Genomic DNA, 13,532 nt, shown 5'->3' on the forward strand with positions numbered 1-13,532 from the left:
TTAATCTATGAAGAGGTAGTTGTATGCGCTTTATTTTTGGTACTATATTTTCTGCAGGTATCCTTGTTGTATTAACCTTTCAACATCACTTTGTCGAACGAAGAACTGTGAGTCTTTGATCAGATTGAAAACACCATACTCGGTTTGAATTTCACCTGCATCTTTCAATACACGTACATCGATAAAGACATCACTTGGAGGTTCTAGACTACCTGATAGATCTATATCTGTCAAGTCTCCACTTTTAAGTTCAGTAATCAACTCACTATACTCTTTCAAATACTCTTGTTCGAATTGCGACAGTGCATTGTTGTCATCATCTGTATTTCCGGGATGTAAATCAACACCCGTACCATTATTACACCATGCTACATTATCTAAAATATCAGCCCTCAGTTTCTGGTATGCTAGTAAACATCTCTTATTTCTCTCCATACATAACAATGTAACAAAATACTGGCATTTAACAATTTTTTCATCCAGATGAGCTAGTTCCTCATTATGTCCATTGTTTCGAAGGAATTCAGCATTCCTTCGAAGCTGGTCAACTTCTGTTAGCACATTTCGTACTAACTCATCATGATACACCGGCAGTCTTTCTAGTATCTGGTTACCTCCTCCACTCTGTAAGTCATCGTTAATTCTTCTTTGGTTAAGTTGTTGCGTTCTCTTCGCTTCCAGCACAAGCTTGTTGGCTAAATCACCATACATTATATTCTTCTTCAAACTTACTTTGCTAAGAGATATAGCCTAATATAACAGATTTGAAAATTGATGTTCTGAACCTAAGAATAGGCCTCATCACTTTTTATATATAGAATTCTTTTCTTTAAACGTTTACCCATTTTCGTGTCTCGTGCGATTTACGCGTTGAGTGAACAGCACTTATATTTTATATTATTAAGAATACATAAATATTATTTATTATACCATTATAAATTGAATATTTTTTAAAATTATAAAGGAGTATATAAGTTTGTAGTAGATAAAGTAGGTTATACGCTATATCAATTTAGTAGTTAGCGGCAGATTTTAGAACCGGTGTACACCCGGCATGCTCCTTTGTTTTTATCCATATATTAAATATAGATTAAGTGTATAGGATTTCTTTAAATCCATTTACCCAATGTTGTCTTTATTGCATCAAGATAGATAATGTAGAAGATAACATTGGCCTTGATAGTGTAAGCCACAAGACCAAATGCACAAGATGGTGCGTAGATAGAGACACAGAAGACCGTTAAGGCAACGGCTTTGATCAATAAAGACACAGTAGCTCTCAAGTAGATCACTTGCCAAGTGTGCTCGGCTTCAATTTCGCTTTGTCTTTGTTCATCACATTCGGGACATATCTGGCTGCCTAATTGTTTAACGACCAAAGTCTGTTCGCTATTAATTTTGACAGCTGAAAGAGCTTTGTTTATCAAGTTATTAACCCATTCTGTTGACCCAGAGCTCAAGACTTTATAGGTTTTGATAGCGGAAATGAATGCACTCTTGGATTCTTCCATTATTATAGAAAGTTCATTAATCAAATCTGAGAAACTTTCGTCACTTTGCTGGGCCTTAAACCTGATGAAATCCATGCGCATCGATAAGTACTCAACAAGAGATGTGGTTGTGGTCTTGATTGAATTAACAAATGTTTTCTGTTCAGTCCATGTTGAGTCTTTAAAAATGTTAGCTAAAGTAGTAGCATTCTCTTTAATACTAGCAATATAATGCTGAAAGGAAAGAATCAAATCTTTATCCTCTTCCGTATACTCCGGGCGGAGAACCAATAACGTTTTCTCATATTTGTTTATTAATTCTTTAATTAAATACTCAAAGTATGAGTTTTCAAGGTTAGTAGAGGTCTGTAATTTGGGGTAACTGAAGCCCTGTCCGTTGAGAACCAAAAGCTTCATCTGTACCTGATCTTCCCATTTGTTAGTAATGGATTTCTCAATTCTATAGATAGTCCTGAGTTTTGAAGTCCTATCTTCGAATTGAAAGGAACACGCGATGTTAAAATAACAAATGAAAATAGCTAAGGCAGTAAAATTAAACTTCATTAAATGGTTTGACAATGCTGTGGTCCAATAATACTGTAATAAAATCATAATTGGAAAGATGTGTTTAGTTTCAAAATATTTCTGAACCTCATGGTCCTTTTATACCTTTTTTTTTTAAGAAATACAAAACTATTTGAAGATTGAAATGAATATACACTATAGCAACAATTAAATATCTTTTATAAGGTCTCTGTTGCAGTTTTATATGATATTAGCTATTGTATGTTTTAATTAATTCTTTAGCAATTATCACGAATTATCAAACTTCCTAAGAAAACCCCGTAGAGAAATGAAAACTCTTTGGAAGACCCGCGGTACAACGAAGAAAATATTGACATTTTAGCTACATTTTGCTAAATATCTTTTATATTTGATCCTATTTGAGTGAAAGAAATTACTTTACTTTTGCTATATTCACCTGCCATCTAACAATTGCTGCAGAAATCTTTCAAATGCACATAGAGCTATGCTTCTTCTAACTACCTCTGAAACATTGTTATTCATTTTTTGAACTATTTTTTTTGACGAGAATATCATATTCTAGTAATTCTACAGAATGTATACATACTTTAGAGAGATAAGCTCTAATATATATAACAAATACATAGGGGGAAAGAAGACTGTTGGTAGCTAATTTAGCCAATGTTACCATAGAATATCAAAGTCCAGAAAAATCAACTTCTCATCACTGTAAAACTAATAGAAAAATTAAAAATTGATAAATTTTAGCAATCTAGGAGTTTTACAAAGCTTAGTCGTGCTTCAAAGTTTCAGTGAAGACAGCAGCTGGCTTGGTGGAAGACTTTGGAGCCTTCTTGGAACCCAACTTTTCAGCAGCGAAGACCTTAGCGTATGGGTTCAATCTCAACAAGACTTGCTTGTTCTTCAATGGGTTCTTCTTCAAAACGTGAGTACGCTTTTGAGATGGTTGACCAGCTGGTCTAACAGCAGCTTGGATCTCAGAAGAGTTGATGATTCTGGTAACATCGGTGGTGGAGACGATGTTGCATGGTAGGGAGTAACCGGACTTGGAAGAAGCGACGGTTTCGGAACCCCAGACTTGGTCCAACTTGGCGAAAGCAGATTCAGTCCAGATGACGAATCTACCCAAGTGAGCACCTGGAGCCAATTGCAACAAGTTCAAAGCGGTAACTGGAGCAGTTTCAACACCTGGAACGTTTCTCAAGGCCTTGACGATACCGTTGTCTTCAGCGTAGACAACCAATGGACCTCTTCTTTGAGTCCATCTTCTGTTTCTGTACTTACCCTTACCGGCTCTCATCTTCTTGGACTTGACGACCTTCAACAAGTCAGCACCAGCACCAACGGCCTTCAAAGCAGCAACAGCTTCCTTGGTCTTTTGGACGGATTCCAAGTCCTTGGAGACAACCAATGGGATTTCTGGAATCTTTTCGACTCTGTGACCTCTGGCCAAGACCAAAGAAGCAACAGCAGAAGCGGCAATAGCAGAAGCGGTAGCGTAACGCTTTTCGTTTTGGTTAACCTTAACGTTCCACTTTCTCCAGGTCTTGGTTGGAGCGAACATACGACCACCACGACACATGTTACCGAAAGCAGCTTGACCGGATCTGTGGGTACCACCACCACCAACTCTTGGAATACGGGCGACAGCACGACCGGTACCCCAGGATTCGGCAGAGGTTTGGTGACCAGCCTTTTCGGAAACAGCGTAAGCTTGTCTCTTGTTCTTGTTAACAGAGACGAAGACAGTGTGAACCAAGTCTGGTCTGATTGGAGCAGAGAAGACAGCTGGCAATGGAACAGATGAAGAGGTAGCTTCACCAGTCAAAGATTGAACGGTAACTTGTGGACGAGACATCGTATATCAATTTGTATTGCTTAGATAGGCACAGAAGTTAAAAAAATGAAACAATTAAAAATAAAAAGACAGTAAATAGTTAATTAATATAATGAATGGTAAATAAAAAGTAAGAAACAAATACAGGAAGGAATTGAAAATATTTGTTGGTTTATATATTTCATGGAAAATTTTTTTTCAAATTGGGCTCATCGCTGAAATGAAAAAATTTTTTCCTGCTTTTTTTTCTCTGCGTGCTATTCGTTCGATGTTATATTCACGTTTCGTAATTCATGATATTAGGTATATTAGAATCTGTAATGAACATAAAGACGAATATGGTTTCTTATACTAGTTTTATAATATACATTGAGAACATCAAGACCAGCTGATGTTAGCCTTTAGTAGTTATATATATATATATATATATATATATATATATATTCCTCTACTTTTTTTTTGTGGTAATTTTATTTTAATTATTTTTAAATTTCTATTTGTAATTTTCTAAGCACTTTTCCAAGATTCTACATTCATTATGTACTAGGATAGATGCTGCTTCATACTTTAATTTATGGATAGGGTCTATTTTATTACTGTTTTTAGGTTTTTTAAGTAACCTCAGTTTTTCTGTTATCAAAGCCTTAAGGATTGAGCGGGCATCCTTAGTATTTTCTTTCGCTAGTCTCGTGAATTTCTTGTCATCTGGGTACTCACTAAAATTTTTCCATTCTATATTGTCCAGTGCGAGTAGTTTACACAATGCTATTAGTATTTGGGTTGGTTCAGCATCGTAGTTTATAGACATTTCTGATAACCAGAGAGATTGAGCCGCTTCCGCTTCGTCGCTATCGTATTCATCATCATCTTCTTCTTCTTCTCCTTCCTCTTCATCTTCATCTTCTTCCTGTTCTGAGATTATCCATTGTCTTAGCAGTTGGAAACCAGTCTCTTTGAACCATTCGATTTTATCTTGATGTTCTTTATTCTTCCTGATGAATTGTATAATTGAGGGGCCTAAATGCACTATATCGTGTGGATTCTTTTCAACACAGAAACCGTACCTTGCTATTAGTAGTGAATTCGATAGGTCACCGTATGTATTGAAGATTTCCTCACCCTTTTTAACCTCACCCATAAGCCTCATCTCTATACATTCATCATCATCCAGCTCCTCATCCTTAATTCTGCCTTTTTGTTCTGTATCTTCATGTAGTATTTCCAGTTCTTTAACCAATTCTAGTGACAATGAGTTGACTTTCTCTTTATTACTCTGAGATGACTCATCGATATGTGCTTCGTTGTCGCTTACTTCGGTACCTGAACTCATGTCATCCTCATCTTCACTTTCTTCCTCGTCCTCTGATTCGTTATGAGCACAACCAAAAAACTCACCGCATTTATCGCAGACATCATATAATGTTCTAAACTGCAAATGTGGAGACTCACAATGATGATTGAATAGGTCTGCTATAGGTACTAGAGCAGTTTCATGATAAGAATCGATTTCAAAACCACGGGAGGAAATTGCATATGCAATTGCAACAAACTTTTTGAGTTTCTCCTCGATCTCGAGGTCATCGTTATCGTTTACATCAAGGAATCCCTTCGGTATCTCTAGTCCGAATTCCTTATTCCACTTACGCGCCAACTCTACAGCAATTTCAAACCCTTCATTAATTTCATCTTGTGGTTCTAATGCGCAAAACAAACTATCGAGTGTAGTACCCTTCAACATCGCCTTCAAGTTGTGATTCCAGTAACATGGCGGTAAGTTATTTGTATCTATCTTGATAGTCTTCAGATACTTGTACCAGTGACTAGTGTCCTTAAATACAGTAGTCTCGTATATAAATGCAATATTCAGTGCCAGCACCCCATCGATTTGCTCATCCAAGAGCAAGTTAGCAATAGAACTGTTGGATGCACTAAATATGGCAGTCTTGTGTAACTTCAACAACGCCCTGGATTCCGTTATATCCTCCTTCGCAAACACACCTACCCCACCAACATCAGAAAGCTTAACTTCACATCTCTCTTGATCAAAAAACCCTCGAGAACCCCGTACAAAATCCAATATATCCTCTATATCTTCAGCCTTAGTAATTGACATCTTCACCTCTTTTGTTTTGCTTTATTGGAATTCTTTATCTTAATTTTTAATAACCGTAGTCAATACAACCTTTATAATAAAATAATAAAACAAAAATGCAATATCATAACATACAATTATGATTCATTATACTGTTATAGCACTATTACCAATTGCAATGAGCTAGCTCATCGCAAATTTTCAAAACGTGAAATTTTTCACGGCGCGGCGCGCAATCAGATAAAAAAAGAAAGAAAAGAAAGTTAAGATTCAAATATGACGTCATTATGATTAAAAAAAGGTGTCAAGAAGGGAAATGTTTAAGTCAAAAAAAAATATCGTTGCGAATATCATCTAAGGGTTAATAGTTGCCTTATAGAGGTATATAGATATTCTGGGGATCATGGGTGTGTAAGGTGTATGTGTACAACGTAAACTGCCTTTGCAGATGCCAGGCTTATCTAGCTTAAAGTATGTAATTATAATAAATGTTTGTAACTTGTAATTATACTACAAGATTGTGTCTTGTAATGATATCTGTGTTGTATGTCCCGCAATTATAATTTATATTTGTGTAGGTAATGGTATGATATTGTATATATGTGTTATGTTGTTGTATGTTGTGCTTATAAAATTATGAAGATAACACATGTGAATAGAAAAACTTTCCTTAGAAAACCATGTAGAGATAGGTGTTGCCTTGAAAAATTTCATGTAAAAATAAAAAATAAAAAAAAAAAAGCTCATCGCACATTTATCGCCTATAAGATAATTAGTAAACATAAGTTTTCATTCTTTTTAAGAGAAACACTGAAACTAGATATTAATGACATTTAATTAAGTCCTTGAAATAAGATAGTAAAAAAAAACAGATTACGAAGGACAAAGATATTAAACAAAAAGCTTGAAAAATGGTGTTTGCTTTTGATGAAGAAATTGAAAATAGTGTCGAGGATATAACTTTACCCCGTACAATAGTTTCTTCTCCCAAGGGGCATACGAATGGGTTCTTACCACTTGTTAAAAATGATGCACCAAGCTATAGACACTATTTGAATGTTGATCCAGAACCTATCCCGAAACAGAAGACCCGAAGAACAAGTAGTTCCTCGCATCAAATACGTGGTCGTAGAAGGAGGTCATCTGTTCTTGACAAATGGTCTGTTCAAGAACCTGAATTCACTAGACGAGTTTCCATTGCTGGAGCAGGCTCCTTACCGAAGGAAACACCCTTTTTAGATGGAAATTCGTACAAAGATTGTGCAGTTTTTGAAGAGGACGATGAAGAACATGACGGCGGTGCTATAGTAGGTGGGGATGTGAGGACTGGTATTTCCAGAGAAATTCGTGACTTTAACCCAATTAGGGTATTGGGCCAAGGTGCCTATGGTAAGGTTATACTAGTTAAGGACAAACAAACCAACAAACTCTATGCAATGAAGCAACTGAAAAAAGCGGAGATTCTCATTGCTTCTACTGAGACTAACTCGGAAGCTGTGGATAAGATACCTGAAACTGATGTTGAAGACAGTGAAGAAACGAAGAGAGCCAAGAGAATCGAACGTACTTTTGCAGAAAGGACTATTTTATCCCAACTTGAGCATCCAAATATTGTGAAGCTGTTTTACTCCTTTCATGATACTTCCAAATTGTACCTACTTTTGCAGTATATTCCAGGTGGTGAATTATTTTATCACTTAAAAGAATATGGCACGTTAGAGGAGGACACAGTGGCCTTTTATGCAGCAGAGATCAGTTGTGCTCTGAAATTCTTACATGAAAGAGGTGTGGTCTATAGGGACTTGAAACCCGAAAACTGTCTATTGAACCAAAATGGACACCTGGTCTTGACCGATTTTGGACTAAGTAAAAGCAGTACATCAACGTCTGGCGAAGATGATGATCATAATGCAGGAGAAGATGTTAATACTTTGCATTCGATCATTGGTACTCCAGAATACTGTGCACCAGAAATTCTACAAGGTGTTTCTTATACGGCTAATTGCGATTGGTATTCTCTAGGGTGTTTACTTTATGATATGTTAACAGGAAAACCGCCTTACACTGGTGCCAATCATAAGGTTATTGCAAACAAGATCAAGAATGATAAACAAGGTCCAAAGATCCCTTACTATCTGAGTGAGGGGATGAAGGACATTCTGGGTGCTTTATTAAAGAAAGATCAATCTAAGAGATGGGATGTAGATAAATACTGGAGAGAGGAAAGGAATGATAATAAAAAGAAGGAGAAAGGAAAGAAGAAGAAGACTAAAGAGAGAACATCTGCTTTCCAGTCTCATTTTATTTTCAGGAAGATAGATTGGAAGTCACTCGAGAGTGGAGAGATTCAAAATACAACTTTTGGTCCTATAGTGCCAATTATCACTGATTGGGAACTAGCCGAAAATTTTGACTCTGAATTCACCTCGATGTCTTACGAAGAAGAGGACTTCTTGCATTCCTTAAACTTTGATAAATCCCCCGATGTTTTTCAAGGTTTTAGCTTTAAGGCCAGTGGAAGTTACTTAAAGAAGTATTTCTGAACTTACAATCACCCCTACATTTTACACGGAGTCGAGGTGTATATCTTTATCGTTTGTTCGCTTCCTTGATTCAATTCTCTTTCCCGTTTGGTTTGGTTTGGTAATATTTTAAAACCATATCTTATATTATTCTTGTTTGTTTGTTGTTGTTTTTGTTATTGATACTACTTTTTTTTTTGTTACTATTAATATAGGTTTTTTCTTACTATACAAAAAATTTTCAGGATATTTATAAGAACAGAGGGCATGTACTATAGTTTTCTTATATCAGTTGGGACAATTCAATTCAAGATAGGCTTATAAAAACTTCTTTTTTAATATTTGTTATATATTTTACAATTTTCAATTTTTCAAGTATACCTTTGCCGCAGTTTATTTTGGATAGTAAATAATAAATTAAGCTGGTTGAAGTTTATCTAATAATAACTTGGGCACTATAAAAGACTATTCGTATGTTTGGTTTCGTATAATTTAATTGATATTATAAATGTTAAAAGGTTATTCAGGTAACTGTCACGTTATCTGATACGTATTTGGTTAGGTAGTGAGGGGAGTGTCGGAGTTTCCTGGAAAGGGTCACGCAATCCGTCGTCGCTTCCTTATAATGGAACGCTCTACCCGAAGGTCTTGAGTTTTCTTTGTAGCCAATAAAGGTCTACAAGTAAACGATACTATCAAAATATACAAATTAAGGTACAGACAGACACAGGGAGCGGGTGAAATGATCTCTACGGCTAGGGAGTAGAGGAATTATAATTATCAAAAAATAAAAATATAAAAAAATATTGGAGTCTATTAACTGAGGTGCATACATTAGTAATGATTTTTGACCTATTATAAACTTGATAAGTATAAATAAAACCAAGTAGTTTTAAATATCCTTTACGAAGTAACCTTTTCTCAATAATTTTTAGGATTGAACTAATATTCAACAATGTTATCTACTCCAATTCGTTCAGGTTTATTCTCCCCTGTTTTGAAAAGAATGGCATCTTCAGTTCCTAATCAGTTTAAATCTGTTATATACAACTCTCACTCGGTAGAGGATTGTGCTGGTATACTATCAGTTCATAACTACACTCCTAAACAAGATTTGAAAAAATCTGTCGTGCTACGTACGCTAGCATTTCCTATAAACCCATCGGATATCAACCAACTTCAAGGAGTGTATCCATCTCTGCCAGACAAGACATTAGATTATTCCACAGAAAAACCTTCTGCTATAGCAGGTAATGAGGGTTTGTTTGAAGTTGTATCTTTACCTGAAGGTTCGAGCTCAGATTTGCAACCTGGGGATTGGGTAATTCCTGTACAAGCTAACCAAGGTACTTGGTCTAATTATAGAGTTTTCGACAAGACCTCTGATTTGATAAAAGTGAATGGGTTAGACCTCCACACAGCTGCTACGGTTTCAGTGAATGGCTGCACTGCTTATCAACTTGTAAATAACTACGTTGATTGGAATGCCGGGGGAAATGAATGGCTTATTCAAAATGCTGGTACTTCTGGAGTATCTAAGTTTGTTACCCAAATTGCTAAGGCTAAGGGTGTGAAGACACTGAGTGTTATTCGTGACAGAGATAACTTCGAAGAAGTTGCCAGTGTTCTGGAAGAGAAGTTTGGCGCCACAAAGGTTATCTCAGAATCTCAGAACAATGATAAAGTCTTTGGAAAGTCTGAACTACCTAAGGTCCTTGGAGAGAAACCACGGATTAGACTCGCTTTGAACTCAGTCGGGGGTAAGTCTAGTTCTTCGATCGCTAGAAAGTTGGAACGCGATGCCTTGATGTTAACCTATGGTGGTATGTCAAAACAGCCAGTCACCATCCCAACATCTCTACATATTTTTAAGGGTCTGACCTCAAAGGGTTATTGGGTAACAGAAAACAACAAACGTGATCCTACTGATAAAGTCAACACCATTAATGGCTTTGTCGAACTGTATAAACAAGGTAAGATTATCTCTCCAGAAGAAGAAATTGAAACTTTGGAATGGGACCCTTATAACGGCACCGATGAACAATTGTTAAACCTCGTAAAGGAAGGAATCAACGGTAAAGGTAAAAAGAAGATGGTTCTATTAAAATGGTAGAGCGTTCTCGATCTTTTTAAAGCGAGTAATTCAGGAGGAAGGGCAATAACAACCCCAGCAAAAGCTTTATAATGAACTATCACATAATATATACATATTCTTCGCTTGGTATACCTTTCAAAATTTATATTCAACTTTATAATATACTAATTTGCTTGGTATATAATGCAATACAATTTTCACGTGCTCATATCCGTAGATACTGTATGAAAATTTTTTTCACACCGTCCACGGTGGAGTTTTTGACGAGAGATGAGCTTTTTGAACTTTTGCAATTGTTACCAAACTTATAATGGGATATTAACAGAGTTAAGTTATTTCATTCTTGTTCAATTGAGGCAAACTAGTTCATTTGTACTAACACACATAACTGGAAAAAATAAAATATAGTGAAAATGCCACCAAAGAAGCAAGTCGAGGAAAAGAAGGTTCTATTGGGTCGTCCAGGTAACAACTTGAAGGCCGGTATTGTTGGTTTGGCCAATGTTGGTAAGTCCACTTTCTTCCAAGCCATTACCAGATCTCCATTGGGTAACCCAGCTAACTATCCATTTGCCACCATTGACCCTGAAGAGGCCCGTGTTATTGTTCCATCTCCAAGATTCGATGAATTGGTTCAAATTTACAAGCCAGCTTCTGAAGTTCCAGCCCATTTGACTGTTTACGATATTGCTGGTTTGACCAAGGGTGCTTCTGCTGGTGAAGGTTTGGGTAACGCTTTCTTGTCCCATATCAGAGCTGTTGACTCCATTTACCAAGTTGTCCGTTGTTTTGACGATGCTGAAATTATCCACATTGAAGGTGATGTCGATCCAGTTCGTGACTTGGAAATTATCTCCACTGAGTTGAGATTGAAGGATATTGAATTCTCTCAAAAGTCTTTGGAAGCTGCCGAGAAGATTGCTAAGAGAGGTGGTCAATCTTTGGAAGTTAAGCAGAAGAAGGAAGAAATGGCTTTGATCGAAAGAATCATCAAGCTTTTGGAAGACGGTCAAAGAGTTTACAACCAAAACTGGACTCCAAAGGAAGTCGAAATTATCAACTCCATGTACTTGTTGACTGCTAAGCCAACTATCTACCTAATTAACTTGTCTGAAAGGGACTACATCAGAAAGAAGAACAAGCACTTGCTAAGAATCAAGGAATGGGTAGACAAGTACTCTCCAGGTGACATGATTATTCCATTCTCTGTTTCTCTAGAAGAAAAGCTATCTCATATGTCTGAAGAAGAAGCTGAAGAAGAACTTAAAACCTTGGGTGCTACTTCCGCTTTGCCAAAGATCATTACCACCATGAGACAAAAGTTGGACTTGATTTCTTTCTTTACTTCTGGTCCAGATGAAGTCCGTGAATGGACTATCAGAAAGGGTACCAAGGCTCCACAAGCTGCTGGTGTTATCCACAACGATTTGATGAACACCTTTATCTTGGCTCAAGTTATGAAGTACGAAGATGTTATTGAATACAAAGATGATGCCGCTATCAAGGCTGCTGGTAAGTTGCAACAGAAGGGTAAGGATTACGTTGTCGAAGATGGTGACGTTATCTACTTCAGAGCTGGTGCCGGTAAGAACTAATGAGACAAAGAAAAAGAACAAACATAATCAATATCATTCAATCCTTGTTGAAAAGCCAAGGGACAATAATCTACTTAATTTTAAACGATATATGGAAATTTTTGTGAAAGCATGTAATTTTCTCTGTAAGCCTATATACTAATTGTATAACCTATCATAATAAAATTTTAACATCCTCCTATAGATTCATTTTAAAGATAGTGATGAAGGTTAATTGCTGCTCGGTTATAAACGAGTTCCCTTAAGAGTTAATCATTATATGAGTTAATCATTATATAAAGAATTTTCGTTTATAAAAATTCATATCTATATACAGGTCTTTTCGTAAAAAAAAAAATATATATAATGAAACTTCGTAATTACAATGAATTCTTCAAGCATCATTTGAATAAGAACGAATACCATTTTGAATTTCTGCGTTCTCTCTCTTCTTTAGGAACATAAGCCTTAATATTCTGTATAATCTTATCAAGCCCCGATTTTTCATCGTAAATTCTTCCTAGCGCGTCAATGAAGTTACCTTCTGGGTCAATCAAGTAAAAGAAAATGGAATGGTCTACCAAATAATCACTTTTTGGATCTGCATTTTTTGGTGTGGAAAAGTAAACCTTGTATTTCTTGCAAATATCTTTGATTTGTTCATACGTCCCAGTTAGCCCAACTGTAAGCGGGTTAAAGTCCTTCAAATACTCCTTAACAACTTCAGGTGTATCACGCACAGGGTCACAAGTGATAAAAATTGGTTGTATCTGAATACCTTGACTCTCCAGTCCAATAACCCAGTCATTCATTTTGTCCAGTTCCTCAGGACAAATGTCGGGACAGTGAGTAAATCCAAAATATATGAGCGAAAATTTGCCCTTTAGATTTTCATCAGTGAATTTCTGCCCGTTAGTATCGACTAGTTCAAAGGACCCACCGACAAATTGAGCTCCGTAAGCACGGTTAGCCTCTTGTTCCTTCTCTGTCTGTATAAGCTTCCTCTCTTTGTCAACGTAGTAGTAAGTTGCACCAGCTACACCGGCGAGACCAAGACCATAGAGCCACGTAGATCGTCTCAATCCAGACCCCGTTTCAGGCCTTAGATGCACTTTCTCAACGATAGGGCTCTTATTAACAGAGAGTCTCCCCAGTGACTTCTTGTTCGCAAGCTTCTGGAACTGGCTAAACCTTCTTATAATTGGCAGCCTCCTCGAGATCAGTTTGTTCAATATCATCGCCGTTCTGATAGCCAATACTTCTTATCTCTCAATGAATTTATATATATTTACCTACTGTAAATGAATGTCTAAAATATCGCAGCAATAAAAAATAGCTTCTTTAGCTCCTTATGTTAAGCTAGTCATACCAAACGA

At 36.5% G+C, this 13,532-nt stretch overlaps 8 protein-coding genes across 8 annotated transcripts; 3 read left to right on the plus strand and 5 right to left on the minus strand.

The window, feature by feature from the left end:
- Positions 1 to 42: 42 nt before the first annotated feature.
- Positions 43 to 711, minus strand: PSF1 (DNA replication protein PSF1; the record flags this gene model as incomplete). The annotated part of the gene is made up of 1 exon (XM_071052160.1): positions 43 to 711. One exon carries the CDS (start codon positions 709 to 711, stop codon positions 43 to 45), a length of 669 nt encoding a protein of 222 aa, XP_070906781.1.
- Positions 712 to 1,109: 398 nt separating this feature from the next.
- Positions 1,110 to 2,102, minus strand: RNJ42_01996 (uncharacterized protein; the record flags this gene model as incomplete). The annotated part of the gene is made up of 1 exon (XM_071052161.1): positions 1,110 to 2,102. The coding sequence occupies one exon, from the start codon at positions 2,100 to 2,102 to the stop codon at positions 1,110 to 1,112; it is 993 nt and encodes a 330-aa protein (XP_070906782.1).
- A 703-nt stretch (positions 2,103 to 2,805) lies between these two features.
- On the minus strand, positions 2,806 to 3,894 carry RNJ42_01997 (60S ribosomal protein uL4; the record flags this gene model as incomplete). The annotated part of the gene is made up of 1 exon (XM_071052162.1): positions 2,806 to 3,894. One exon carries the CDS (start codon positions 3,892 to 3,894, stop codon positions 2,806 to 2,808), a length of 1,089 nt encoding a protein of 362 aa, XP_070906783.1.
- Positions 3,895 to 4,366: 472 nt separating this feature from the next.
- Positions 4,367 to 5,986, minus strand: RKM3 (protein-lysine N-methyltransferase; the record flags this gene model as incomplete). Its single annotated transcript, XM_071052163.1, has 1 exon — positions 4,367 to 5,986. The coding sequence occupies one exon, from the start codon at positions 5,984 to 5,986 to the stop codon at positions 4,367 to 4,369; it is 1,620 nt and encodes a 539-aa protein (XP_070906784.1).
- An 890-nt stretch (positions 5,987 to 6,876) lies between these two features.
- YPK3 (putative protein kinase YPK3) lies at positions 6,877 to 8,508 on the plus strand (the record flags this gene model as incomplete). Its single annotated transcript, XM_071052164.1, has 1 exon — positions 6,877 to 8,508. One exon carries the CDS (start codon positions 6,877 to 6,879, stop codon positions 8,506 to 8,508), a length of 1,632 nt encoding a protein of 543 aa, XP_070906785.1.
- Positions 8,509 to 9,442: 934 nt separating this feature from the next.
- On the plus strand, positions 9,443 to 10,600 carry ETR1 (enoyl-[acyl-carrier-protein] reductase; the record flags this gene model as incomplete). Its single annotated transcript, XM_071052165.1, has 1 exon — positions 9,443 to 10,600. One exon carries the CDS (start codon positions 9,443 to 9,445, stop codon positions 10,598 to 10,600), a length of 1,158 nt encoding a protein of 385 aa, XP_070906786.1.
- A 395-nt stretch (positions 10,601 to 10,995) lies between these two features.
- On the plus strand, positions 10,996 to 12,177 carry OLA1 (Obg-like ATPase; the record flags this gene model as incomplete). Its single annotated transcript, XM_071052166.1, has 1 exon — positions 10,996 to 12,177. The coding sequence occupies one exon, from the start codon at positions 10,996 to 10,998 to the stop codon at positions 12,175 to 12,177; it is 1,182 nt and encodes a 393-aa protein (XP_070906787.1).
- A 380-nt stretch (positions 12,178 to 12,557) lies between these two features.
- SCO2 (putative thioredoxin peroxidase SCO2) lies at positions 12,558 to 13,394 on the minus strand (the record flags this gene model as incomplete). The annotated part of the gene is made up of 1 exon (XM_071052167.1): positions 12,558 to 13,394. One exon carries the CDS (start codon positions 13,392 to 13,394, stop codon positions 12,558 to 12,560), a length of 837 nt encoding a protein of 278 aa, XP_070906788.1.
- Positions 13,395 to 13,532: the final 138 nt, after the last annotated feature.

This window comes from Nakaseomyces bracarensis (assembly GCF_045282275.1).
Source record: "Nakaseomyces bracarensis strain CBM3 chromosome Unknown Scaff8_0, whole genome shotgun sequence".
Taxonomy (NCBI): Eukaryota; Fungi; Ascomycota; class Saccharomycetes; order Saccharomycetales; family Saccharomycetaceae; genus Nakaseomyces; species Nakaseomyces bracarensis.